This window comes from Drosophila albomicans, chromosome 2R, assembly GCF_009650485.2.
Source record: "Drosophila albomicans strain 15112-1751.03 chromosome 2R, ASM965048v2, whole genome shotgun sequence".
Lineage (NCBI taxonomy): Eukaryota > Metazoa > Arthropoda > Insecta > Diptera > Drosophilidae > Drosophila > Drosophila albomicans.
The window spans coordinates 4,056,462-4,081,710 of NC_047631.2; the positions used below are offsets into that span (position 1 = coordinate 4,056,462).

Consider the following 25,249-nt stretch of genomic DNA (forward strand, 5'->3'; position numbering starts at 1 on the left):
ATTTAAAAATAGGTAAAAAAAATTAAAATTAAAGCATGCATGGTAATATGATTAATGATAGTGTAATTTAAAAAGTATTCAAACCACTTGAATGACGTATCAATTGTTTTTTTTAAAGGTAAGGTAAGTTCTGAGAAGGAAATCAAAGATCTACCAATGAAGTTCTTTTGGCGTCACAACATCTTTTTGAAAAGCGGTGGTTTTAGATCTATGGCCCAAACAGATCCTAAAAGTTCGGCATTTGTGCTTTTTTTAGCATGATCTATATTATTCTCAGCAAGTGCTTTGAGTTTGTCCTTGTGTATTTAAGGTGACTTCGATGCAATCGAAGTTTAGGGTGACAATAGGTTCGCCAAAGGAAGACTAGTTCCGCTCAAAGTTACACAAACCTCTGCAGACAGCATGGAATCTAATATTTTCATCGCTTTTTCAATCACTTTTTCTACTTAATAATTGACAAGAAACGCAACCTTGTAAGCACCAATTTTAAAATCAATTCAATTAAAAACAAGTAAGAAAGCTACAGTCGAGTGTACTCGACTGTGAGATACCCGCTACCCATTTTGAATAAAAGCAATATATTTTGCGGTATTATTCTCAAAATATACCAAATATACTGCAAAAATACTAAAAATATACCAAATAGTATATGTGGTATATCGATATAGTACCGCATTCAAAATATACCATAGACGGCATAATATACCAGATTGTCAGCCAAAGCAACTCAGACCCCTAGTAAGTAGGCGTTTTTGCCCATACAAAAGTATTTCTTTAATAACTTCGACAATTTCTATTTGATCGCAACCAAATTTTCAGGGATCATAACTACTATAGTTATTACTGTATATACCAAAATTCGTAACTCTAGCTTTAAAATTACGCTTGTTATTCGATTTTTTTGATTTGCGGGGGCGGAAGTGGGCGTGGCAAAAATTTGAAACAAACTTGATCTGCGTGCAAACATAACAAATGCTGTCGAAAAAAAATTATAGCTCTATCTCTTATAGCCTCTGAGATCTAGGTGTTCATACGGACAGACGGACAGACGGACGGACGGACAGACGGACATGGCTATATCGTCTCGGCTGTTGACGCTGATCAAGAATATATATACTTTATAGGGTCGGAAATGCCTCCTTCTACCTGTTACATACATTTCCTGCCGGCACAAAGTTATAATACCCTTCTACCCTATGGGTAGCGGGTATAAAAATTAATCTCCACATTGGAAAGAAATGATAGCTAACATCGTCGTTTATCTGTTTCTGATTACATGTTTACTAAAGCAATTATTTACGCTGAAATGTGCCTTAATCTGATCCACTTTTAAACTTACCTTATACAGGCATGCTCCGGCATTCACTTTTGGTTTTCGTTTTGAAAACGAAAAAATTTGTGCTCCCGTTTTCACTTTCACAAGATTCTTTCGAATTGCAAAACGAGAAAATTGGCCGAAATGAAAAGTAAATGCCTTTTTCTATATTAAATCGGATCTTATTTGCAAAATGAAAAAAAGTAGTTGACTCATTGGTTTATTGTCGTACTTTTAAGACCGCCAGAAGATCAATTCGGCTTGTAATTATACCCGCTACCCATAGGGTAGAAGGGTATTATAACTTTGTGCCGGCAGGAAATGTATGTAACAGGTAGAAGGAGGCATTTCCGACCCTATAAAGTATATATATTCTTGATCAGCGTCAACAGCCGAGACGATATAGCCATGTCCGTCTGTCCGTCCGTCCGTCTGTCCGTCTGTCCGTATGAACACCTAGATCTCAGAGGCTATAAGAGATAGAGCTATAATTTTTTTTCGACAGCATTTGTTATGTTTGCACGCAGATCAAGTTTGTTTCAAATTTTTGCCACGCCCACTTCCGCCCCCGCAAATCAAAAAAATCGAATAACAAGCGTAATTTTAAAGCTAGAGTTACGAATTTTGGTATATACAGTAATAACTATAGTAGTTATGATCCCTGAAAATTTGGTTGCGATCAAATAGAAATTGTCGAAGTTATTAAAGAAATACTTTTGTATGGGCAAAAACGCCTACTTACTAGGGGTCTGAGTTGCTTTGGCTGACAATCTGGTATATTATGCCGTCTATGGTATATTTTGAATGCGGTACTATATCGATATACCACATATACTATTTGGTATATTTTTAGTATTTTTGCAGTATATTTGGTATATTTTGAGAATAATACCGCAAAATATATTGCTTTTATTCAAAATGGGTAGCGGGTATCTCACAGTCGAGTACACTCGACTGTAGCTTTCTTACTTGTTATTTTTAAAACAACTAATTTCTGACCGCACCTCAAATTTGGAAATAAAATTTTGCCGTCGGCAACAACAATTTTGTTAACCGAATTTTACCAATACTGCCTCTAGAAGATCTACATTATAAATTTGTTTATTTATTAACATACCTAATACTATCAACAAGACAAAAATTATTTTGATTTTAGAGGTGCACTTATATTAATAATAATTATTTTTGCTGAGCTGCACACTTTTTCAACTTCCAACGACTGCAGCAGCTAACGCAACTACGAAGTCAAAACACAATAATGACAGCGAATAACGGTGCTTTGCCCGTCTAGAGGCAGTCCTAAGCTCTGTAGTAATGTCCCATTTCCACTGCCACTCAGTTATTTTATGTTCGAACCGACTTTTTTCTTATGGGTTTTACATGGGGCGAACGTAACATTCGACGTGAACGGAAAAGTATATATATTCTTGATCAGCGTCAACAGCCGAGACGATATAGCCATGTCCGTCTGTCCGTCCGTCCGTCTGTCCGTCTGTCCGTATGAACACCTAGATCTCAGAGCTATAAGAGATAGAGCTATAATTTTTTTCGACAGCATTTGTTATGTTTGCACGCAGATCAAGTTTGTTTCAAATTTTTGCCACGCCCACTTCCGCCCCCGCAAATCAAAAAAATCGAATAACAAGCGTAATTTTAAAGCTAGAGTTACGAATTTTGGTATATACAGTAATAACTATAGTAGTTATGATCCCTGAAAATTTGGTTGCGATCAAAATAGAAATTGTCGAATTATTAAAGAAATACTTTTGTATGGGCAAAAACGCCTACTTACTAGGGGTCTGAGTTGCTTTGGCTGACAATCTGATATTATGCCGTCTATGGTATATTTTGAATGCGGTACTAATCGATATACCTCGTCTATTTGGTATATTATTAGTATTTTTAAGTATATTTGATAAGAAAAATACGAATTAAAGAAAATACCAATGAATTTTATTTTAATTAGTTTAAAGTGGTAACGATTAGTGCACCATCATCAAAAGCGATACTTTTAAATATATCGATAATGCTCAGATTATAAGATAAGAACAAATCACATCAGCGTATTTCTCAAAGGAAAAGTTTTAAGAAAGTGGGTGTCCAAATCATCTCAGTGTATTCATTGAGTGTTGATCAAGGGTATATTATTAATCTATAGCCCAAAAGAACAAGATCATAAAATGAATTTCGAAGACATAAAAATACCTGGTAAACTGGTGCCCGACAACTATTTGCAGCTATCCTTGGCAGCGCGGCGCCGGAGACAAAAAAACTTTAAGGAATTGCTAGAAAAGGTAAACAAATGTTGGCAACTATGTTACTGATCTCAATAAAAATTGTATTTGTAGCGTAAATTGCCAGAACATGGTTGGAAAGATGAGGAGATCGAAGCCCTGGTCCATGAATTGTCCACACTTGATAGCAACAACTTCAGCCATAATATTGGTATGGGCGAGCGAGAAGCGCGCATTGCTTGCAGTAAGTAGATTGATACATTAAACAATAAACAATAGAAAATGCTTTAAAATTTTATTAGATCTGGTTGCTCGACGTCATTACAACTTCGGACATGGCATCGGTCGCTCTGGGGATCTGCTTGAGGCGCAACCAAAAGCCGCCGGCTCCACGCTGCTGGCCAATTTGACAAACGCGCTGCTGCTGGATCTGCTGCAAACGCTGGGCATGCGAAGTTGTCGTGGCTGCCTCCTGGTGCCAATGGCCACCGGCATGACTTTGTCTTTGTGCCTCTTGGCGCTTAGCAAACAGCGGCCTAATGCACGCTTGGTTCTCTGGTCACGTATTGATCAGAAATCCTGTTTTAAGGCTATCACCGTTGCAGGTTTGCATCCAATTATCATCGAGACCTTGCTGCTGGATAAGGAGCAGTCCTTGGTCACAGATGTGACCAAGTTTCGGCAAGAAATCGATGAGCTGGGCGCCGAAAACATCCTTTGTCTATATACGACCACTAGCTGCTTTGCTCCTCGCAACAGTGACAACGTCGTGGAACTGGCGAAGCTGGCCAAGCAAATGGCGTTGCCGCATATCGTTAACAATGCTTATGGACTGCAATGTGAGCCAATAATTGCGCAATTGGAGAAGGCCTTAAACACGGGACGCATCGATTACATTGTGCAGAGCTCGGACAAGAATCTTCTAGTGCCAGTTGGTGGCGCAATTGTGGCCACCCGTGATGAGGCAATGCTGAAGCATCTGGGTAGCAGCTATGCAGGTCGCGCTAGCAGCTCGCAGTCTCTGGATGTCCTCATGACGCTGCTCTCGCTGGGTCGCAGTGGTTACGAATCTCTTCTGTTAGAGCGCAGTCACAACTTTGAATATCTGCAACACCGTCTGCAGGAATTTACTGCCCAAGCCGGCGAAATTGTACCTCAGTGCGCAAATAACGGCATTTCGTTAGCCCTCACACTGAGCTCATTATGCGCTAATCCTGGAGACCATCGCAATGCTCTCACTGAACTGGGATCAATGCTGTACACACGCGGAATCTCCGGCGCACGAGTTGTGCCCCCTGGAGACGTGAAGTGCATCGATGGCTACGAATTCAAAAGTGAGCAGAAATAATTACAAATTATATGATTTCCATACTATAATTAATTGCATTTCTAGATTTCGGTTCGCATCGAGACGAGCAACTGAAAGTGCCATACTTGACAGTGGCTGCTACACTTGGAGTCACCAAAGCGGAGATCGACAGATTCTTTGAGGTCTTGCACAAATGCTGGGACCAGCTGAGTAAATCTAATGTTAATTAGTGATCAATAAGGAATGTATTTATAAATTTCTATTTAACAATTGTGTCACCTGCAATTTGGAATACACTTGGCATAGATAATATAACTACCGATTGCTGGGTTCATTCTCCTTATTCTTCGTACTAGTTTTGGCCTTCGGTAGCTGATGTTCCTGTTGCTGCTGCTGTTGCAGTTGCTTGCTTTGTAAATGCTGATGCATTTTCGCATTAATCGTGGCTAACGAATCGTGATACTCCTGCTTGATGCGATCGAGCTCGCGTTTCATGTAAGCATCCTTATCGTCAGCATAGAGCTTATAATTTTGGGCAGTTCGCTTTGCGCTCTGATAACGCTTCTCGGCAATGCGCAGCGCCTCCTCGTTGCTTTCGTGCAGTGTCTGCATCTTCTGCTGCCAGTGTTCCTCCAACTGGCCCATCGTATCCTTTTGTTTATTCCATTCTGTCATTAGGGCACGCATGGAGCACCGCTCCGATTCGATGCTCGCATGTTGCTCGTCCATCTCACGTACCAAGTCGGCAATGCGCTGATTTTTTGCTTGCAACTCGTCGTGACACTTTTGCAGCATTTGCTTCTGCTTCTCATCCTTGTCACACAACAGCTCCTTCATTTGATCGCGCTCCGCAAGTATTGTTTCTTTGAGCAAATCCACCTCGGTTTGGCGCTGCATCAGATCGCGACAAACCAGCTGATACTCACGATGCAGACACAAACTACGCTCCTCCGCCTGCTGCAGACGCGTCGATGAACGCTTCAACTCGGCGGCAAACAATTTGGCCATCTCATCACGCACTCGCTGCTCGATTTGTTTGACACGTGTCTGAGAGAACTCTGGCGATGCTGAGCCTTCTTCCGCTCTAGCATCACCAGCAGCGCCCGCTTGTGGTACCGGACTGTCGTAATGCTGCTGCAGCTTTAACTTCTCCTCAAGTTCCAACTTCACTGATTTTAATTGATCGAATTCAGAGGACAGCTCCGTAAGTTGCTTTGCCTGCAACGAGCTAAGATTCTGCAACTTGAGCATCTGGATTTCCATCTGCAATTCAAGATTAATACTCAGCACACAGTCTAATGTTTTCATCAAAACTCACCTTGGTAATCTCAGCTAGCTGTTCGCTGCATTTGCTGCAATTACCCATCGTACCTTCCTTGGATACCTTTTCTAGGTCGAGTTTCTGTTTTTCGTATTTCAAGCGCACCGTCTCGACATCTCGTTCATGCCGTTGCTTCTCCGCTTCGAGTAGTTTGGCCAGCTCCTGTGATTTGAGCTCAGCCAGCTGCAGATTGCACTGAAGTTGCGCCAACTGTTGACGCTGCTCTTGCAGCTCCTTAGAGCTATCCAATTCGCTTAGTTTGCGCAGCTGATAACTGAGACTTTCCTTGTCGTTGGCAATGTCGGTGTACAATTTCTTTAAGCGATCCACCTCGCCTCTGGAATCCTTCAGCAGTATCTTGTGCCGCTCCAGCTCCAACACCAAGTTATCAGCCGTTGAACGCATTCGCAACTGGCTATTCTCATCTTTAAGCTCATTGTGTTGACGCTGCAGCTTCTCATGCTCGCGCCGCAACTCATCCAACTCCATATTAGCTTTCTCCAAATGCTGTTCGATCTCTTGACGCTGCTTTGTCAATTCTTCAAGATCACTGTGGAACTTTCTGTCACTGAGTGAAGCATTCTGCTGCCGTTGCTCTAATTGATCATGCAACACTTTCACTTTGGACTCCAGGCGCATATTGTCGTCCTTCATGGTGGCCAACTCCACCAGCATTTTGTTCTCAATATTGCGTTGCGAACGCAATTCAATATTTCGCTCATCTAGCTGCTTCTCCAACTTGCGCACCTCTTCCCGTTTGCTCTTCATCATTCCAAAGGTTCGGTACAGGTCCTGTTTGAATTTGCTAAGACGTTCAACAGGATTCAATGGTGTGCTCACCATTAGCTGATTAGCTGGTAACTGAAGCTTGGCTTGACTTGGGGACTCTGATACATCTGATTGGTGCTGCTGCATAAGTGTGTCCATTAAATCCATCTCAGCTGAGGTGCCATGCAAGCGATCCGTCAACTCGGCAATCGTCTGCTCCATGTTACCCATCTGCCTGTGCAGATCGGCGATACATTGCTGCTGACGCGTATACTCCGCCTCAAAGGTGGGAGTGGCTGTCAATTGGTTGCAGCGACGCTGCGCTACATCCAGCGCCGTATTTAGCTCGTTGATCTTGTCGGCCTTGTCCAGCAGCATGGTCTCATGGCTCGACTGCAGCGCATTATAGCGCATATGCATTTGGTCAAGCTCCTGCTGCTTCTTATCCAACTGATCCGTCAACTGGCTTAGCTGATGTTGGCTTAGCTCCGACTGAGCGCGATGCTGCTCTTCCAGCTGTTTCAGTCGTAGCTCGGCAGTGTGGTCGTCATGTCTGTGCAGATCACGTTCGACCATCGCATACTTGCGCTGCACATCGTCCAGCAGCGTTTGTGCCGTCTCCAGCTTGCCCACCAGCTGTGTGTTTTCTGCCTCTAGCTTCTTTTTATCGCTACGGAGTTTGGCAACATCATCCTCGAGATGTGAACACTTCTCCTTGCTATCGACGAGCAATTCGTGGGCATGCTGCTTCTCCCGTCGCGCCCGCTCGAGCTCCGCCTCTGTGATAGTTACACGCTTAAGGTAATCGTTTGTTTTCTTTTGCGCCTCCGTTGCTAGCTTGTTGATGTTACTCAGCTCGTGGGTCTTCGATTCCAATAACATTTTCAGCTTATGCATTTCATTGCTACCATTTGCATAATCTAATTGCTGTTGGTGTTGGGGTTGTGCCGTTGGAAGCGCCGGCAAAGGTGGCAAGAGACTTGACGGAAAATTTGTAGTGGAGTCAATGGTGCTCTCGTTATCGTCGTCATCCAAATCATCAAAAGCATTCTCCAATAAATTACCCAGCTACAATACACAAGAAAACTGAAAACATAAAGAGGTGGGTCGTCATCATCTACTTACCTCCGCTTCACGCCTTTTTTGATCCTGCAACGCTTCTTCTTCTTCCTGCCGCTCCAGCGTTGAGTTGACTTTTAAGGTCTCTGCTCCCTGGAACAAGCTAACTCCTGGGGTGTTCATTTTTCTGCCTTTTAAATTTTTCTTTTCGTGTTTAGAGTTAAATTTAATTTAAATTTGAATTTGAGCAGAAGGCGCATCCGCAATTTGTTTACTTCAATTTTAAGCTGATTACGCAGCTTCAGTCTTAGTGTGTGATGTTACAAATAAGCTGATCATTGAAAACAACATTATTTTAGCAATATACAAAGGAGATACTGTTTATTAATATGCACAAAATTAAAAATGTATAATATTGGAATATTATGCTTTAGATTTTTTAATTGATTGCAAACAGAAATCATTGTTGATGAGTTTATCGATAATTCGATTTTTTAAAAATTATTTCAACATAGTTTCATTTGCCAATCAGGAAGAATATTTATAAATAACAGAATATCATATATTTTGGTATAAGATTACTTTGTCGTAAAGAACTGTGCTAAGGTGCAATTAACATTTCAGAAATATTTGATTTGGCGCCAATGAGATATACCAATCGACAGATTAATCTCCACCTGGTTACACTTTACAGTATATTAGTGGCAGCGTCGCTGCAATTCGTTCACGGAACCAGGACGGTGGTAGGAACTATTTTTTCTGTTCGGCTGTTAATTGCAATATTCTGTTAAAGCTTAACATAAGTATATATGTATATCGCAATACAATTTCTGCATACTGATAAATTCGTGAATGTATTCAAAAAATAATAACAATCTTCACTACCAAGCTTCTTTTCACCATACTTATGAAAACAAAGGAAGCTTAAGATGAACTTATAGCAACCATATATGTACATACATACATATGTATTTTGTATATTAAGATATATTACAATTTGTATATAAATAGGCCACAATCTGAGTTCAGACATACTGTATTGCCCTAGCTGTTGACGCTGATGAAGAGTATACGTATGAATATAGTTTATAGGGTTAAAGACATATGTATATTCTTCTGGGATATGGATATCTGACATAATTTTTTTTTTTTTATTAATTTTTTAAATTTTTAACTATTCCAAAAAACCTATTTATTTTCAAATGCTAATCTAACCGATAGAAACTCACTTGCATATTAACATCAAAATTTCCATACAGATTCGAATTTGATTGAAGAGTTTTTAAATAGGCTATTTATTGTAATCCATCATTAATGCAAATACTATTTATGTTATTTCCCACAAAAATATCAAAACCCACAACTTCAAAAACAGAATTTTTAATACTGCACAACTATACCAATAATAAAAACAAAGTTTTGCATAAGTTTTGTTTTACTTTTTAAATTTTTTCGTTTTTATTATTATTATACAGACTTTCCATTCATAAACGCACTTACATTGGGACATTTATCTAATTTCTCGGCATCTATTTGGAAAACCTTGGACAAACGTTTCCAACTTTGCGCATCAAAGTAATAGAAGGTGCCACGCTCTTTTGTACCATTTTTTTCATATTGATTAATGCCAGGAATTCGAGTTATCCAAATCTTCTCCTCCACATGATATCGCCATTCGCGACTATGCCTAAACATACGATAAAATGATTAATTCACTCTTGCGAAAAATATGCTTCTACTTTGAAGAGCCACTTACAATTCAGAAGCTGCCATTAATTGCATTTTATCGCCGATGTTTGTATAGAAGAGGAAAAAGAGCAGATCTTCTTGCAGCACTTTTAATGCCGGCGCTGTGAGCTTATCTCTAATCGCAAAATTGATCAGATATTCGGGTGGCACGTTGTATTCAACGTCTTGTGCTCTGTGGATTACAAATCATTCGACATAATTAATATAAAGCCCTTCAATTAGATCAAGAATCCTATAGTCACCTGCAGGGCTGTTCCACGAACGGTCCAGCGAATGTTGGATGCAAACTCTCTTGTGAATTTAGATTTAGTCCCAGGCCCGTTAAGTCCGTGCCCAACGATAATGTCACCAGATTGGGATCCGTTTCGGCTGCTCTTATGAATGTCAGCAGACCTACCATGCCAAACTGATTGTTGACCATGCTCGCTGGTATATTTGTGACCTTGCCTATTACAGTTTGATGATGGAAGTGTTGTTAGATTCAGTTTTATACATTTCTATTGTACGCTTACCATCTGGCGATGTTTGTACGCCGCTTTTCACAAGCTTATCATTGCTGGAATTATCGTTCATATGGTCGCCGCCAGCTCCGCTGCCAAGTCCTCCGCCAACGCCCATCATAGCATTTTGCCCGGTGACGCTATTGACACCACCGCCGCCTCCGCCAGAGCCAACTAGCCCTACATGCGTAGCGCTACCAACTCCACTTGCTCCACTACTGCCGCCGCCACCTCCAACAACAACACCGCCAAGTCCACTGCCAACGGCACCAAGCCCATTGCCCCCAACAACTGCACTAGCGGCACTTGAACCTGCGCCGCTGACCACAATGGAATTCATCGTCTTTTCCGTGCCATCGAGATTGTTCTCTGCAATGCCACTGCCACCAATGCCGCCGCCACCAGCCGCGTTTCCAATGCCACCGCTGCTGCTGCCTATCGCGTTCGTTGTGCCATCCGAATTCTGGGTGCCCGGTAACGCTGGAAAGTCTTCGTTAGACATCGTAAATTCCGACTGCTCCGACGTCGGTTGTTTCACCATGCCGACTGCAAGGAGCATCAAAACTCGATCAGTTGAATGAGTAAACACAAAAATAAATATGAACTATTTGTAATTGGGGTACAATAATGCAAGAATTTACAACGAACGTTTCACAGACAAATTATCTATACCAAAAGATTATTAAAAACACCACAATATTTTCGCTTTACAATACAATAAAATTGGTTTTACAGTCCTGATGTTTAACTCAGTCCAAGTAACGTCGAGAACTATCTTATTGATCGATCGTGCTATATCGTGTTCACCAGTACCATATCCCAACTTCTCAAAATTCAAATTTTAAATTAGTCCGGGAATGGATCTAATAGCATTAAAACAGAAAAGATTGAATGTACTGAAATCAATCCGTATACCAAACAGACATATTTCAAAATTAGCGCAGTAACTACGGTTCAAAGTGACTAATTATATACATAATTATGTTTATATATGTTAGTAGAAATATATATAAACATCAATATAATTATACCTTCATAACTATACGATAAGAAGCCTTAACCAAAACCATAACCAATTATAATCTTATGACAAGACATTGTAACAGAAATTAAAATTAAATAAAGTTGGATTTTTGATTTGAACTCACAAGAGGTAAAGAAATTACCGTAGGGTTTGCTGCCCGGCGGCTGGAGGGGATTCGATTGGGGCAGTGTTTGATCATTCTGACCGCGTGCATTCGTTAGGGATGGAAACTCTGTTGGATCGAGCAGCGCTGGCGTTGATGCGTCAGCCCCACTGCCACCACCACCGAACACGTGAAAGTTATTTAAAGGACCACCCCCACCGCCCCCGCCACCTGTTCCATAGCCGCCGCGGCCGGACTGCATAAAGTTGCCCATGTTCGACTGCAAAATATAATTTTTGCACAAAATGATTAATGATGAATGTCAAGCACAGAATGATTTGTAGTACTCACCATGGGCCCGCTGCCCAAACCCTGCATGGCACGACGCTCCACAAACGGCCGCTGGCCAAACAGATTCGAAGTTCGATTGCCACTCGATAAGGCGGGACCGCCGACCGATAACTGCGCATTACGATTTGGCGATAACTGTTGCGGTTGTTGTGTTTGTTGACCGTAATTCGTGGCGCCTGGATAGGAGGTGGCGAAATCTGTTGCAACATTACATAAATTTAGGTTCTTTGATCTTCTCGTTAGTTAATTAAACAACTCACCGGTTTGAAACATGCCGGACGTAGGTGTTACATGACCAGACATAGAGCTACCACCAAAGCCGCCTGTTGTTCGGCCCGTTAAAGCTGCGTTTGCTATGCTTCTCGGGGGTTGTTGAAAATTTAAATTCGCCATAATCTAAATAATATACAAAATATTAAAATTAATTAAAAAGAAACAAATATTTGTGCAGTTGATAACAAAAATGATTGGTGATACCGAACATTAAATCATGAAGTTGCAATTGATATCAAAATTATTCTATTTTTATCGATTTTATAGCTACCCCACAAGATGAACCCAACGATATTTATCGCTGGATTGCAATGTTTATCGAACATTTATTCAATGCACTGTTGCTGTTGTTTTTGGCGCGAACCCAAAACGACACCCAATTGGACAACAACAACAGATGCAGCACAAAAAATTCGAGGCCGGCTATTGTTTATCGCTAGGGTGAGTTAAATTAAATAAGTAGACAAGAGGTGTGCTATGACAATGACTCATTTAGATCGAAGGAGAGCTAACAACAAACAGCAACCAGAGCGCTCATGATAACAAACTGGTAGCATTTAGATATACATAGATAGACAATTCTTGTTGCTCGTCGAATCAAAAAACGAATCACAACATATGCTGCGTTAAAAAAATATAAATAAGTCCATAATCGAGATTTTCTTTACTTTCATACTATCATTGATATGCAAGTGATTTTTATTTAAGCTACTATTGCTATGATGTTAAAGCCAAGGTCGCTGGAACTTTACATAACGCTTATCGTGCATACAGGCAGAACAATAAAAACTAATCAGTCGTTCAGACGTAATAAAGCTGTTTAGCTGTTACAGCTAGAATAATAAAAGTGGTAGATAATGTGAATCGAGTACTTAATACGCAGGTAAACAATGTTGTATGCATTTTACAACACTGTTTTCAGATTTAATGGCTGCGCAACCAACTGTCAAAAAATTAAATGCAATTCGCATTTAGTGATACATATTTGTAAGGGCAAGTATTTATGTTCTCTAAACCAGAATTACAGGATGCGAAATAAGTGAGCTGGTGAAATGGAAGACAGAAATAAAAAAGGAGCCGCCATGCACTTGTCTGATGGGCACTCGTAGTAGTGTGCGTGTACGAAATACAAGAGATGAACCCTCACACATGTAGTTGTAAAACGAATTTTAAATTGCTTATGCATTTGTATGGGTGCTGTTGCCAATCTCGAAAACTGCCTTTTAAAATTTTTACGAACTCGTCTGTGGTTCTTATTGTATTTACACAGCATCAGTCGATGCTGTTGATCGCTGTTTGTAACTTCATCAGCTGACCAGCAGCGTGCATTTTACAACACTATTTTCGCTTACAGCAAACTAACTGGCTACGAATTCAACTTTGACCAATTAGCGTACAGGCATTCAGGGTTAGCCTTGAAAGCAGCATTAAGTACCAATAGCAACAACATGATGAAGATGGAGACGAGGGCGAAGAAATAAATATACAACTTACCTAAATGAACGTTGGATGATAATGCTGATTCCACTGTTACTGCTACTGCTGTTTGCCAACTTCTGCTACTACCAACAACATACACTGAATGTTTTGTTCTCACCGCATTTAACATTCCAAAGCGACTGGGACTTTTTTTTGTTGCTGACAAAGACGCGCTGCCGTCGTCGTCGTCCTAGCGCCGTTTATTTGCCCCAGCTGCAGTATTAACAACTGAGGTTGTTTATGTTAACGTTAAATTTTAATTCCGAATGCTTTTTAGATCACTTGATGTTGTTTTAACAGTTACAAATAAATGGCACTCTCACACAACAGTACATTTAGGATACACGCTCACGCATACGCATTAACACATACACCCACGTCGATGCCGTCGATATAGAATAATGATGCGCAAAGTGCGGTGTGGCGAAGAGGTTAGTTGGTATTTTTCCGCGCCTTGTCGTCCCTATGTATATTTCATATATATAAATATGTATATATATATGGATGTAAGCACACACACGCGCTGTCTATAACAATGTGATGGTGAACTTTACTTCGTCGTACTTGCCCGAGAAAGAAGGAAGAAGTACCGAAGGTTTTTTCTTCTTTTTCTTTTTTTTACATGCGTTCCTTTCTTTGCCTTTGCAGAAAAGCGGCGGCGATTAAACAAGTTGGATTTCTGCTTTAGGGGCCACAGTTGTGTAAAACTTGAGTGTACGCGTTTTAGTTGGTGTTTCGAAATGTTTTATAGGTTTATGAATTGTTTTGCTTCCACTTATGTATAATATGTTTGTAAGTAAATAATTGTTCGCTATTGCGCTGTTGCCTCTGCTTCTTCTGCTGCTGCTTTTTGCTCTGCTTCCACTGTGTGTGTGTGTCTGTCTTTGTTTTCTCAGTTCATTGAAATTTCACCCGAACGCGAATTTGGGGTAAATTCGCTTGGCAATCAATGCACCTTTCACGTTGTGCACAATCGACCGCACTTTAATTAAACACAGGCAAATGCCTAAAATTTACAATTGCAAGGCTATAATCAATTTTTGTGCGCTCGAAAAACGCTTAAAATGTACACAAAAAATGTTCCGCAAAAAACTTTTGTGGCTCGTCACATACGAATACAAACACACAAAAGACGGGGACGGATAATTTTTATCGATGTTGCAATGTTATCGATGTATGCGATAGTAGCGTTCTCACAGCCACCAGGGTTGTCTTGGTGTCTTTTTTTTTAAAGGAGACCAATGCACGCCAAATAATAAAATAAATAGTGTATTATAATAATGTGTGTTAACTAAATTGTTTCATTTTGCGATTTTAGCATAATCAAAAGTGGTTTGAAATTTTTTACAAATTTATTTACAACTATAAACAACAGTGGATCCGAATTAATCGATTGTTGACAACAGTTTTGCATGCGGCTTTTTAAGTTGTGCATTTTCCCTGTTTTGCAATAAATAATTCAATATAAAATATGGCTGATCCGAATTCAGATGATGAAAGTGGTAAATGTAAACTGCATAGAATTGGCTGATATATGTTTATCAACTTCTCACATTGCAGGTTCCGGTTCTGGAAGCAGTCGAAGTGGCAGTCGAAGCGTCACTCCGCAAGGCAGCGCAGTGGGGTTGGTTTTTAATTTGAATTGTGTAAATTGAGTTATGTGGCTTATTTGATATTACACTGTTGCAGCTCACCAACAGGCAGTCGCAAGTCAGGGACTGGCAGCGATCGATCGCGCTCTGGCTCCAGATCCTCTGGATCGCGGTCTCGATCACGTTCAGTATCGGGTTCACCTCGCAGTGCTCGGTCTGGCTCAGCTGGCAGTCGGCGGTCTCGCTCCAGATCAGCACACAGCCAGCATGATGAGGCTCCGGCTCGTTCCCGCTCTCGATCTCGCTCCCACTCTCGTTCCCGCAGCGCAACTCCACACAGCAAGCGCTCCAAGTCGGGCGGCAGTGGCAAAGAGGATTCACGATCAAATTCGCCAAACCTGCAAATTGATGACCGGCGTGCCGCATCGAAGAGCAAGAGTCGCAGTCGCAGTGGCAGTCGAACCCCGTCTCGATCAAGATCGCGTTCGCGCTCAAAGTCTGGAACACCGCGTTCCAGGCGCACATCGCGTAGCAGGAGCAGAAGCGGATCAGGCTCTGGATCTGGCAGTGAAATAGGCGCGTCCCGGAAGAAGCAGAGTCGCCCAAGTACTTCAGATGGCGAGAAACGCAAAAGCGGCAGCGACAGCGATGCAACATCGCCGAAAAAAGCGAAGAAGGCACGCTTGATTGACTCTGACAGCGATGAGGATGCATCGGTAAGGAAGTAATTCTCTACTTGTTTCACTAATTCAATTCTAACAATTAATGCAGCCCAAGAAAGCTCCCGCAGCTTCGGACATCTTTGGCGATGCGGATGACATCAGTGACGATGACGATACGGCCAAATCTCCAGCGGGCAGCGCAGCACGCTCACGTAGCCGCAGTCTGAGCAAGTCTCGATCTCGTAGTCGTTCCGTTAGCCGCTCCCGCAGCCGTTCTCGCTCACGTTCCCGTGACGCAGATGCGCGACAAACACAGACAACAGCTGCCAAGGAGCTCGAGCCGGAACCTTTACCCGAGACGCGCATCGAAGTAGAAATTCCACGCATATCCGCTGATCTTGGGAAAGAGCAGCATTTCATCAAATTGCCCAATTTTTTATCCGTTGTTACCCATCCATTCGATCCCGAGACGTACGAGGATGAAATCGACGAGGAAGAAACCATGGATGAAGAAGGTCGTCAGCGCATCAAGCTCAAAGTGAGCAACACGATTCGATGGCGTGAGTTTATGAATAACAAAGGCGACATGGTTCGCGAGTCGAACGCTCGCTTCGTTCGCTGGTCTGATGGCAGCATGAGTCTGCACCTGGGCAATGAGATTTTCGATGCCTATCGCCAGCCACTGGTTGGCGATCACAACCATTTGTTTATTCGCCAAGGCACCGGTCTCCAGGGACAGTCGGTATTCCGGACGAAGCTCACATTCCGTCCGCACTCGACCGAATCGTTTACCCACAAGAAGATTACCATGTCTCTCGCGGATCGATCGAGCAAAACGAGTGGCATTAAGATACTCACTCAGGTTGGTAAGGATCCCACCACAGATCGCTACTCACAGCTCAAGGAGGAAGAAGCCAAGCTACGACTCGCGATGCGCACTCAGCACAAGGCGCAGCCCAAAAAGAAGAAGGCTGGCGCTGGTGAAGCTCTCATCGGTGGCGGCAATTCGTCCTATCAACATGATGATGGCAGTGATGACGAGAATGCCATTAGCCTTAGTGCTATTAAAAATCGCTATAAGAAGGGCGGCAGCGGTGGTCAATCGGAACCAAAAGCCTCAACCATTTACTCTTCCGATGACGACGAGGGCTCTGACTTTGAGGCGCGTCGCAGCAAAAAGGTGAATAAGGCCAAGGCTAGCAAAGCCCTACGCGACTCGGATAGCGAATCCGACGCTGGTAGCGGCAAGAGCGGGGCAGCAGACAGTGCCGCAAGTGGAAGTGGCAGCGGCAGCGACAACGAGAGCCGCAGAAGCGGCAGCAAATCTGGAAGTGGCAGCGGCAGTGGCTCTGATAGTGGCAGCGGCAGTGGCAGTGACAATGATGATTAGTTTGTGGAACCCAGCAAAAGATTTATTTGTGCATGACTAAACTGAGAAATGTAAAAAATAATAATAAATTGGGCGACATATATCAAATCTATTTACGCAAGAGATATCCCGATCTAAAATAATAAAATGGTGAGATACTGATTTTAGTCTCTGAGAGGTGACAGCGCTGTAAAGAGAAATCTTAAAATTAAAAGAAAAACATACTTTCCAATATGTATTTGTTTTGCTTTGATTTAAATATATTTTCCATAAATTATTCCTTAAATATTTTATTTTTTATACAATTAGTCTATGCTGCGTTAAACATTTACGATTTATGTGCCGTTAGTTATGATGGTATTACTTCTTAGTTATGTATGTAAATATCTACTATACAACTGAATTCGAAAAGACTCTCCAGTTTTTACGTTTGATGAGGGATTCTTCATTCGACAAAAGGTACACGTTCTACATTTGCATTTTTTATTGGTTTTGGGTTCTATAAATATATATTATTATGTATACGCATCTAAAAAAGAAGTTATTGCATACTGTTCTCGTAAACAATTAAATTATTCACTTTGACGGGTTTAGTCATATCTTTGAAAAAATGATTGTGCGACAATTTGTTGTCAATCTTTAAATAACACTCTATAAATGCTAAATCAGCTCTGTAAAATTGCTTTTCTAGTTAGACGTACATACATACGATATATTCACATACATGTATGTACATATATAGTACATGTGTTATGTATGTGGATCGGATTCATTAGATGTGTGTGGAGTGTGAGAAAATGCGCAGTATAAAGTAAGGCAGTTCTGTTCTCTATAATTTTTGTTGTTTGTGCAATTCGATATAATATTTGGGGTTTAAACATCAATGTTATCTGATTGCATTAAGTACATGACTGACTGACTAACTGATTCACAACAGGTTCGCTCGCTCTCTTTATGCATATGTATATGTTACAATGTATAACGATTTGCAGTCATCTTTTGCGATTTTTCATCTATATAATACTCACAAATGCTTCTGAAGTTTGGCTACACATGTCATGTATTAATACAGGCCGAATTCGAATTTCATCTCTCTTTTGATTAGTAGCACAAATACATTCATACTCAGGCACGCATACACACACACACACACACCCGCACACACACACACTCTGACTTGCAAACTCACATGGAGTCCATTGTCCGCTTATATTATTCACAATCCACATTTACTGTTGTGGTTGGTGTGTGGCTCCCATAAATGCTGTTTCTCCTCTCCTCACGTCCCCGCCTTTACCCCAATACCTTCTGCTACTCTATATGCATTTTTCTCTTTTCTCTTTTAGTCACCCTGATAACACGCTCGCGTTTAACAAAGAATTATGAATATGGTTCTTGTTGATGTAGTTGTTGTTGTTGCTCTCGTCGTTTTTGTTTAAGAAAATTGCACAAAATGCATTTGGTAGCCATGTTGTAGAAAAGTTCCTTCATCAGCAGGCCTAAATAATGAAAAGAAAATATTATAAGTTTACATATAGTCGAGTGAAACAATTGTTTTTGTTTTCTTTTTGTATCTGTCAGCAGCTTAAATGATGTACTAGACCGTGGCGTTAAATGCAACTTTAACTGGGGCTGGGCTGAGTATAAACTGTTCACTACTCATCAAAGCACAACTGCGAAAGGGGGATGAAGCGGCAAGAAAGGTTGTTGTCAGATATAATCAGCACTGCGGACCCCAATTAAATGGCTGCATATCATGCACGTGAGCGAATAATTCGACAAATTAAATTGAATCTTCACTTGGGTGTGGAACTATCACTTGTATCACCTAGTAATAGCCAGTACAAAGTGTATTGAACTCTTCCAGCTATAAAGCTTGTTCTTGGCTTATATGAAATATAACTGAATACGTTTTTTTACTCCAATAATTCCTAATTTAAGGAAGCTTGAACTTTCTCAGAGGTAGTCAGAAATGCATGGTTATATAGAATCTGCTGTTGACACTGATTACCTTTTAGGATTAGATATACTATTCTACTGTATTCCCCCTTTTTAATACACTTACAGTTGGCGCTTAAATATAATTCTCAAAATTTATATGGCATGACAACGTTGTTTATTCTAGTGAGTATTGATTTGCCTTGGGTCGCTTGCTTATTAGTTTAATAAAAGCACCGCAAACATCAACACAGACAGACAGCTGGCAACAACACTTTGAGTATTGATCGTCACCTTGCTAAAGTGTTGTTGGTCGTTTCAAATTGCACATTTGCATATCGCTTGAAAACAAGTTGACTAACGCATACAATTTATAAAATGGTTCTAGAGATGAGTAGTCTACAGTTGATGTTGATATGAACGATAATGAATAATTTTAAATAACATGCAAGACTTTTAGGCATATTTTTAAGGACATAGTTCAGTTTGATTGAATCTTTTCGTAGATATTCTTTTTACAATATAAATAATAATATGTGTTTTAATATAAAAATTAGAAATAAATATATTTGAAAATTCGTTGTTCAAATATGGAACTACTGAACATATTGTTGAATAAAAACACTACAAGTTAAAGTATATAATCATAAACCATGTCATTTTATATGTACTTTCATAATGCCAACTGATTCAACTCTCGATTACTCAGTGATAGCCACGCCCACACTTCCATCGATCAGTTAACTTACATGCAGCGAATGTATCGAGTTTGTTTCATAGCCGCCCTTGCTCTGCATTTGGGTTGAGATCGCATTGAGCCGGTTGGCGGATAACTCTACATCGGCAGATCCAATGTGCCCAGTATGCACAAAGTTTGTGGGGTTGCCGATCATGGAGCGATCGATGCGCAGGCGTTGATGCGGACGGCGTGAGGGGGATCGCTGCTGTTGGAAACAGCAGGAGAACCATTGTAGCCAAATCTCGCCAGTGGATGCCATTTTTTGTGCTACTTTTCCCGACAGCGGCCTCTCAGTCTTATTATTGCGTGGATTGTTATAAATGATGCCCGTGATTCCGGTGGTGCTCATGGGATTGACACTGCCGTTTCCGGCCAGATTGAAGTCTTTCTGCGCGAATCACGCGCTTTCCTGCAAAAACAAACACAAAACAGTTGCTGTTACTTTAAGTCCAAACTGGTCTGCAAAGCTACTACAAACTTCTTTGAAACCACAATACCATACAATATAGAATTCAAAAACCAACGACCCTATCAACAAAACAATTTTAGTTCTTACTGATTCTCTGCTCTACTTGTTCCTCATCTTTTCACATGGCTACACCTCCAAGCAAGCTTTGAATTGATGAAGCTTTCGACCACTGAACGAAGAAAACGGCAGAAACCAGAATACAATACATTACATATTTTTTGTAAGCCCCAGGGGAGGTGGAATGGTTCGAAATAAAAAGAAGCAACAACAATTAATTGGCACTTTTAGGTAATTAAAATCGAATGAAAGACATAAAAAGTTGAGAAAGAGAAAAATTGCATGAAGTGTGGTAGAAACAAGATGAAATCAGCAGTGAATTACAAAACCTTTACGCTGATGAATTGTCAATACTCTTTTTTTCAATCTAATCTAAATAACAACTTTAAAAAAATGTGTCTATTATTGAAAAAAAAATTCCTTTTTAATGCACAAATTAGCAAATAATATAGTAAATGCCAACAAAAACTTATAAATAAATAGATGTATGAATATATGTATTTTAAATAAAAAAAAAACATTTTTATGAGATATTGAGATACAAAATATTAACATGGTCAAATTGATGCTCTTCCATTTTAAGTCTTTTCCATTGAAGTCTCCAAATTTTTGCTTAGGAGAAAATTATTTGGATTACTTACATCATAATGATAAATTTGATGGAACAATACTTAAAATGAATTCAACAAATTTTAAAATTTAAATTTAATTTTATGCAATTTTCTTAGATGACCAATTAAAAGAACTCCAATTAATCTCAATAAAAACGCAAACTGAAGAATATTAAAATTTAATCCATATAAAAATTTGATCAAAAATTAAATTCTAATAGAAAATAGACTAAAATTCTGAATTCATAATGTTTGCTATTAATTGCAATGGAACAATAACTACTACGTGTATTCAAGTGTATTCGTACATTGCATTTACTATCAATTAGAATCTATTAAAGAAGAACATACCGTGTCTTGAAGTAAATACTATTCTCTGCATAGAGTAATTTTTATTCTATTGTAAGAAATACGACTGAAGCTAAAGTCAAGTGTTTGGCACAGTTTTGACTTAGTGAATGACTAACTGCTGTTTGACGAACTGTTGGTAATGCTGCCTTCATTAAGTGACAACATTTTCCACGCAATTTCCTACGTCACACAAACTTCTTGAGCTTTCTACGCAAGTTCGACACATAACGTTTGCCATGCACTGTTGCTGCTGCTGTTTCTGTTATTTTTGTTATTTTCTGTCGGTGTTTTATACATTTTTGTCTGCCTCTGCCATTTTCTTGAGCAATTAAAGCTGCTCGAGTGTCTTTAATGCGCAGTGAAAACGAAATGAAAGTGGTAGAAGGCAATGCTGACGATGGTGATGGTGATGGAAAGAGGCGGGGATAGAAACGAAGACAGACTCATACATACATGAGGACGGTTGACGAGCTAAAGTTGACTTCGTTTTAATAGTGGTCATTGAACATATATTTATACATACTTATGTATGCATGTCTGTATGTATAAAGCAATAGAGCAATAGCAACACGTAACGAAGAGAGCGAGAGAGATAGTGGGAGCTTTTGGAGGAATAGACATTAAATGTGGCAAAGCATTTACGATTTTTGTGTCAAAGGGTTATTAAAGTAAAAGATGCTAAATGGGGATAAGCAACATGACTTACACCTATACATATGATTTTATAAAATATATGTATATATGTATGTATGTAAGTAAAAGCGCATGAGTGTGTGCAAGTTCATGCTTAGCCGCTTTTGTTTTACAAGTCAGCAGGCATAATTAATGCGTTGGAAATCGAGTCTGGGCTTTATCACAAATGGTGTCCGCAGCGGATGAAAAACGAAAGCTCAAGCACCGTTAATTATCTACATACATACTATGAACCAAGACGTCCAACATATAACAGCAGTAGAAAATAAATTGATAAAAATGAAAAAATAAACAATCAATTCAATTACTCTTTGCAATAATATCATAAACAAATGGATTTCCAATGAGCACTCCAATGCGTCTGTTTCTCTGTCGTGCTATTTCTCGCAATTGTTTATACATTTGTATTTTGTATTTGCTTATGGTTTATGGTTTTTATATCTTCTTGCAGTTGCTGACGTCATCAGATCACAGCAAAAGCAATAGCAACAGCTCCATATGCCGGCAAAACCCAGTCGAGGTTATTGAATTTCGCTAACAAAAATCAGACAATAAAATCTTCACAACACACCTTAAAAAGTGCACCTCAATATTGAATGAACATTTACTATCGATTTTTTATTCCCTTATTACATTTAAATTTTTATTTATATTTAAACTTTTATTTCTGTACAATTAATTTCGAAAAAGATAGCATTTAAATGATACTTGAATAAACATTTCTCCAATCCATTTGCCTTGTCTAAAGTTGCAAAACACTTTAAGAGGTCAACAATCTCTTAACGTTTGCAATTAAGCAAACAGCTGTTGAGATGATCTTAACATAAGCATGTTATGTGATGTGAAGTTAAAGTTAACATTGACTGTTAGACAGAATTTTTAGCCGTCTTACAATGTTAACATGTCCTCCTCCCTCTCTGGCTCTTCTTTTTCATCCTCATCGTGCATTTTAAAAGTGAGTCATCGCAAAAATAAGATTAACCCGCACTTGCCGGCAAGTTTGTTTGTCTTTCATTGTGAAGCAAGTTGGAGGAAACAAGATGTGGTAATTTGAATGTGACCCATATAAAATAGTCCAAAAGCAATTCACACGCGTCAAAGACGTAAACATTAAGCATTTATGCAAAACAAAATAAAAAAGGCTATACCATGTATTTTGCACAACGGAAATAAGAAAATGTCTGCAATCCAAATTCAAAATACAAATATTACATCATTTTTGGGTTGAACAAGAAAAACCAAAAGAAAGGAAGGGCATTAAATATGCAAGCGACGACGACGACGAATAACACAACCAGTTTCAGTTTTGCATGCAAAAGTTCAAGAAACCAATAAAACATACATTTTGGGATTCCATAAAACGAATCAATGTGATGTGATGACAATAAAACAATAAGCGCTTGATTCGATAGTATAATGAACAGACAAAACAAGAACGGTATAAAGTGATTGCTAGTCATCTTTTATTACACATTTATAGTCATATCTGCTGTATATTGTTTATTCGCAACTGGTTTAACAATAATCATCAAAGAACATTCACTGCACTCAACAATCATTTCACTTGCTTTCAGATGCTCACTCTCTCCCTCTCGTACTTGTTGTTGTTGTTGTTGTTGCGCTGACTCATCATCAAGCACATATTGACCGCCGCAGCGACAATTGTACGCATAGGCAAAGCTCAGAGTTGCCGTCTCTTTTTCTGATTTGTTCGTTTCAGCCCTTTCCTCCTCCTCGTCTTCCATAACTTGTACGCGCTGCATGTCGCTTAATGCGATTGTGGCATAAATGTTGATGTGCGTTTGAAATTTGGTCTGCAATAATTCGGCATCATAGAGTTTACGCTTTATGGGATCTTTTAGTGTATTCCAGGCCTTGTTTATCGCATTAAAATTGCTGTTGTCACTCTCTCGATTTGGGTCGTTCTCATTGGCATTTACAGTTACAGTTCCTACTTTGCTCTCTTCACTCTGTTTTTGTTGTTGAATTTTATCTGGATGGCATTGTAGAATTAATTGCTTATAATTGCGCTTAAGCTCTTCAAAAGTTGCCGTTGTCGGTACATTGAGCAGCTCGTAGAAGTTTACGTTTGCCATCTGCAGAGAAAAAGAGCATAAATAAGACATAAACCATATATTTCTGTATTTGCATACTTACATTTAGTTTTTAAAAGTTTGCGACAAACAAAATTTTCACATTTTTTACTCGCGTGTTGATCATATTATACGACGTTTACTATCACTGGCTGATCCGAACAGCTGTTTGTTTTTACGCACTGTTTTAATGGGAATTTTAATATTCAAAAATATTCTTTAGGAGAGAAAGAGTACGAATAAAGAAGCTATGCGCGTTGCTAGGCTATCATCAAATATGGAGAATTCATTAGGAAAATTAATACCGTTTTCTGGCTGTTCGAAAGATTCTCTTGCTATTTTGTCTCTACTAACTTGTCGTCATTGGCAACAAACACGCAAACACACATACGCGCGCAGATAAGTTGCCAAAAGTAGAACACTCAAATTGTCAAAAAGCAAGAGTCAAGCGTCAAATGCACTTGGAAAGAAGGAAACAAGGTTAACAAACTGGTTCGTTGAAAACCTCAAATATAAAGAAAATAAGTAAAGCAGCAAAACGATGCATGCATTGACCCAATTTAAATTTGTTTGTACCACAAAAAAAACTTGTAATGCCAAAAAATGGGAAATGGGGAAAGGCAAAATAAAGAGACAGACAGAAAGGATGAAGAACTGCGTTGAGGAGGGGAGTGAAAGAAACGTTGCATACATTGTGAACATTGTATGTTTGTGAAATGCATTTAATTAAAAGTAAACGCAAAGAATACTAATTATTATTTGAAGGAAATCAACGGAGTCCATATAAACATTGTTAGACATGCCACAAACCCCAACACAAACCACACATAAAATATAAATAAATATGTATGTATATTTGTGTATTTCTCATTCGATGTTTCACATTAAAATAAGACTTGCCTTATAAGGTGTTGACTTTTTCCTGTCGGCAACAGAAACGTGTCGACGCTACTGCTTCTGCTGTGTTGTGCTTATATGACTGAATTGATGATGATCTCGTTGATTTTTGTTTTTTTTTTTTGTTTTGGGACCAGTTAATTGGAGAATTAGAAACCACAGCCTTTGTTTAATATTATTCTGTTGAACACAGCTTTTTGCACAAACACACTGCACACGCGATACATTTGCATAGCCATTGGCTGTCGTCAGCACCTTTTTCAAAATGTATTTATTTATATTTTCGTTCCATT

General features: G+C 39.6%; 6 protein-coding genes across 10 annotated transcripts; 2 read left to right on the forward strand and 4 right to left on the reverse strand.

Annotated features, from left to right (window-relative positions):
* The first annotated feature begins 3,349 nt into the window (after window positions 1-3,349).
* Window positions 3,350-5,088, forward strand: LOC117574820 (O-phosphoseryl-tRNA(Sec) selenium transferase). The gene is made up of 4 exons (XM_034258789.2): window positions 3,350-3,609; window positions 3,664-3,793; window positions 3,852-4,883; window positions 4,943-5,088. The coding sequence occupies exons 1-4, from the start codon at window positions 3,496-3,498 to the stop codon at window positions 5,086-5,088; spliced, it is 1,422 nt and encodes a 473-aa protein (XP_034114680.2). The 5' UTR covers window positions 3,350-3,495.
* An 85-nt stretch (window positions 5,089-5,173) lies between these two features.
* Window positions 5,174-8,472, reverse strand: LOC117574819 (protein lava lamp). Its single transcript, XM_034258787.2, has 3 exons — window positions 8,073-8,472; window positions 6,177-8,015; window positions 5,174-6,121 (listed from the first exon to the last, which is right to left on the reverse strand). The coding sequence occupies exons 1-3, from the start codon at window positions 8,187-8,189 to the stop codon at window positions 5,174-5,176; spliced, it is 2,904 nt and encodes a 967-aa protein (XP_034114678.2). The 5' UTR covers window positions 8,190-8,472.
* A 962-nt stretch (window positions 8,473-9,434) lies between these two features.
* On the reverse strand, window positions 9,435-14,599 carry LOC117575399 (regulator of gene activity). 4 transcript variants are annotated; one of them, XM_034259576.2, is made up of 8 exons: window positions 13,501-14,599; window positions 11,994-12,129; window positions 11,734-11,933; window positions 11,422-11,662; window positions 10,268-10,801; window positions 9,998-10,202; window positions 9,763-9,927; window positions 9,435-9,693 (listed from the first exon to the last, which is right to left on the reverse strand). In XM_034259576.2, exons 2-8 carry the CDS (start codon window positions 12,124-12,126, stop codon window positions 9,474-9,476), a joined length of 1,698 nt encoding a protein of 565 aa, XP_034115467.1. In that variant the 5' UTR covers window positions 12,127-12,129; window positions 13,501-14,599; the 3' UTR covers window positions 9,435-9,473. The 4 variants fall into 4 exon arrangements, with proteins under 4 accessions (XP_034115467.1, XP_034115469.1, XP_034115466.1 ...); XM_034259578.2 differs by having other exon boundaries at window positions 11,734-11,930; window positions 13,501-14,598; XM_034259575.2 differs by having other exon boundaries at window positions 11,404-11,662; window positions 11,734-11,930; window positions 13,501-14,597.
* A 145-nt stretch (window positions 14,600-14,744) lies between these two features.
* Window positions 14,745-17,630, forward strand: LOC117575398 (another transcription unit protein). The gene is made up of 4 exons (XM_034259573.2): window positions 14,745-14,987; window positions 15,046-15,109; window positions 15,175-15,793; window positions 15,849-17,630. Exons 1-4 carry the CDS (start codon window positions 14,957-14,959, stop codon window positions 17,127-17,129), a joined length of 1,995 nt encoding a protein of 664 aa, XP_034115464.2. The 5' UTR covers window positions 14,745-14,956; the 3' UTR covers window positions 17,130-17,630.
* On the reverse strand, window positions 17,558-25,098 carry LOC117575405 (CDC42 small effector protein homolog). Its single transcript, XM_034259585.2, has 3 exons — window positions 24,960-25,098; window positions 19,796-20,194; window positions 17,558-18,607 (listed from the first exon to the last, which is right to left on the reverse strand). Exons 2-3 carry the CDS (start codon window positions 20,132-20,134, stop codon window positions 18,599-18,601), a joined length of 348 nt encoding a protein of 115 aa, XP_034115476.1. The 5' UTR covers window positions 20,135-20,194; window positions 24,960-25,098; the 3' UTR covers window positions 17,558-18,598.
* On the reverse strand, window positions 23,401-25,058 carry LOC117575403 (DPH4 homolog). Of its 2 annotated transcripts, none has more exons than XM_034259583.2 (2): window positions 24,960-25,058; window positions 23,401-24,062 (listed from the first exon to the last, which is right to left on the reverse strand). In XM_034259583.2, exon 2 carries the CDS (start codon window positions 24,060-24,062, stop codon window positions 23,433-23,435), a length of 630 nt encoding a protein of 209 aa, XP_034115474.1. In that variant the 5' UTR covers window positions 24,960-25,058; the 3' UTR covers window positions 23,401-23,432. The 2 variants fall into 2 exon arrangements, with proteins under 2 accessions (XP_034115474.1, XP_034115473.1); XM_034259582.2 differs by lacking the exon at window positions 24,960-25,058 and adding an exon at window positions 24,124-24,239.
* Window positions 25,099-25,249: the final 151 nt, after the last annotated feature.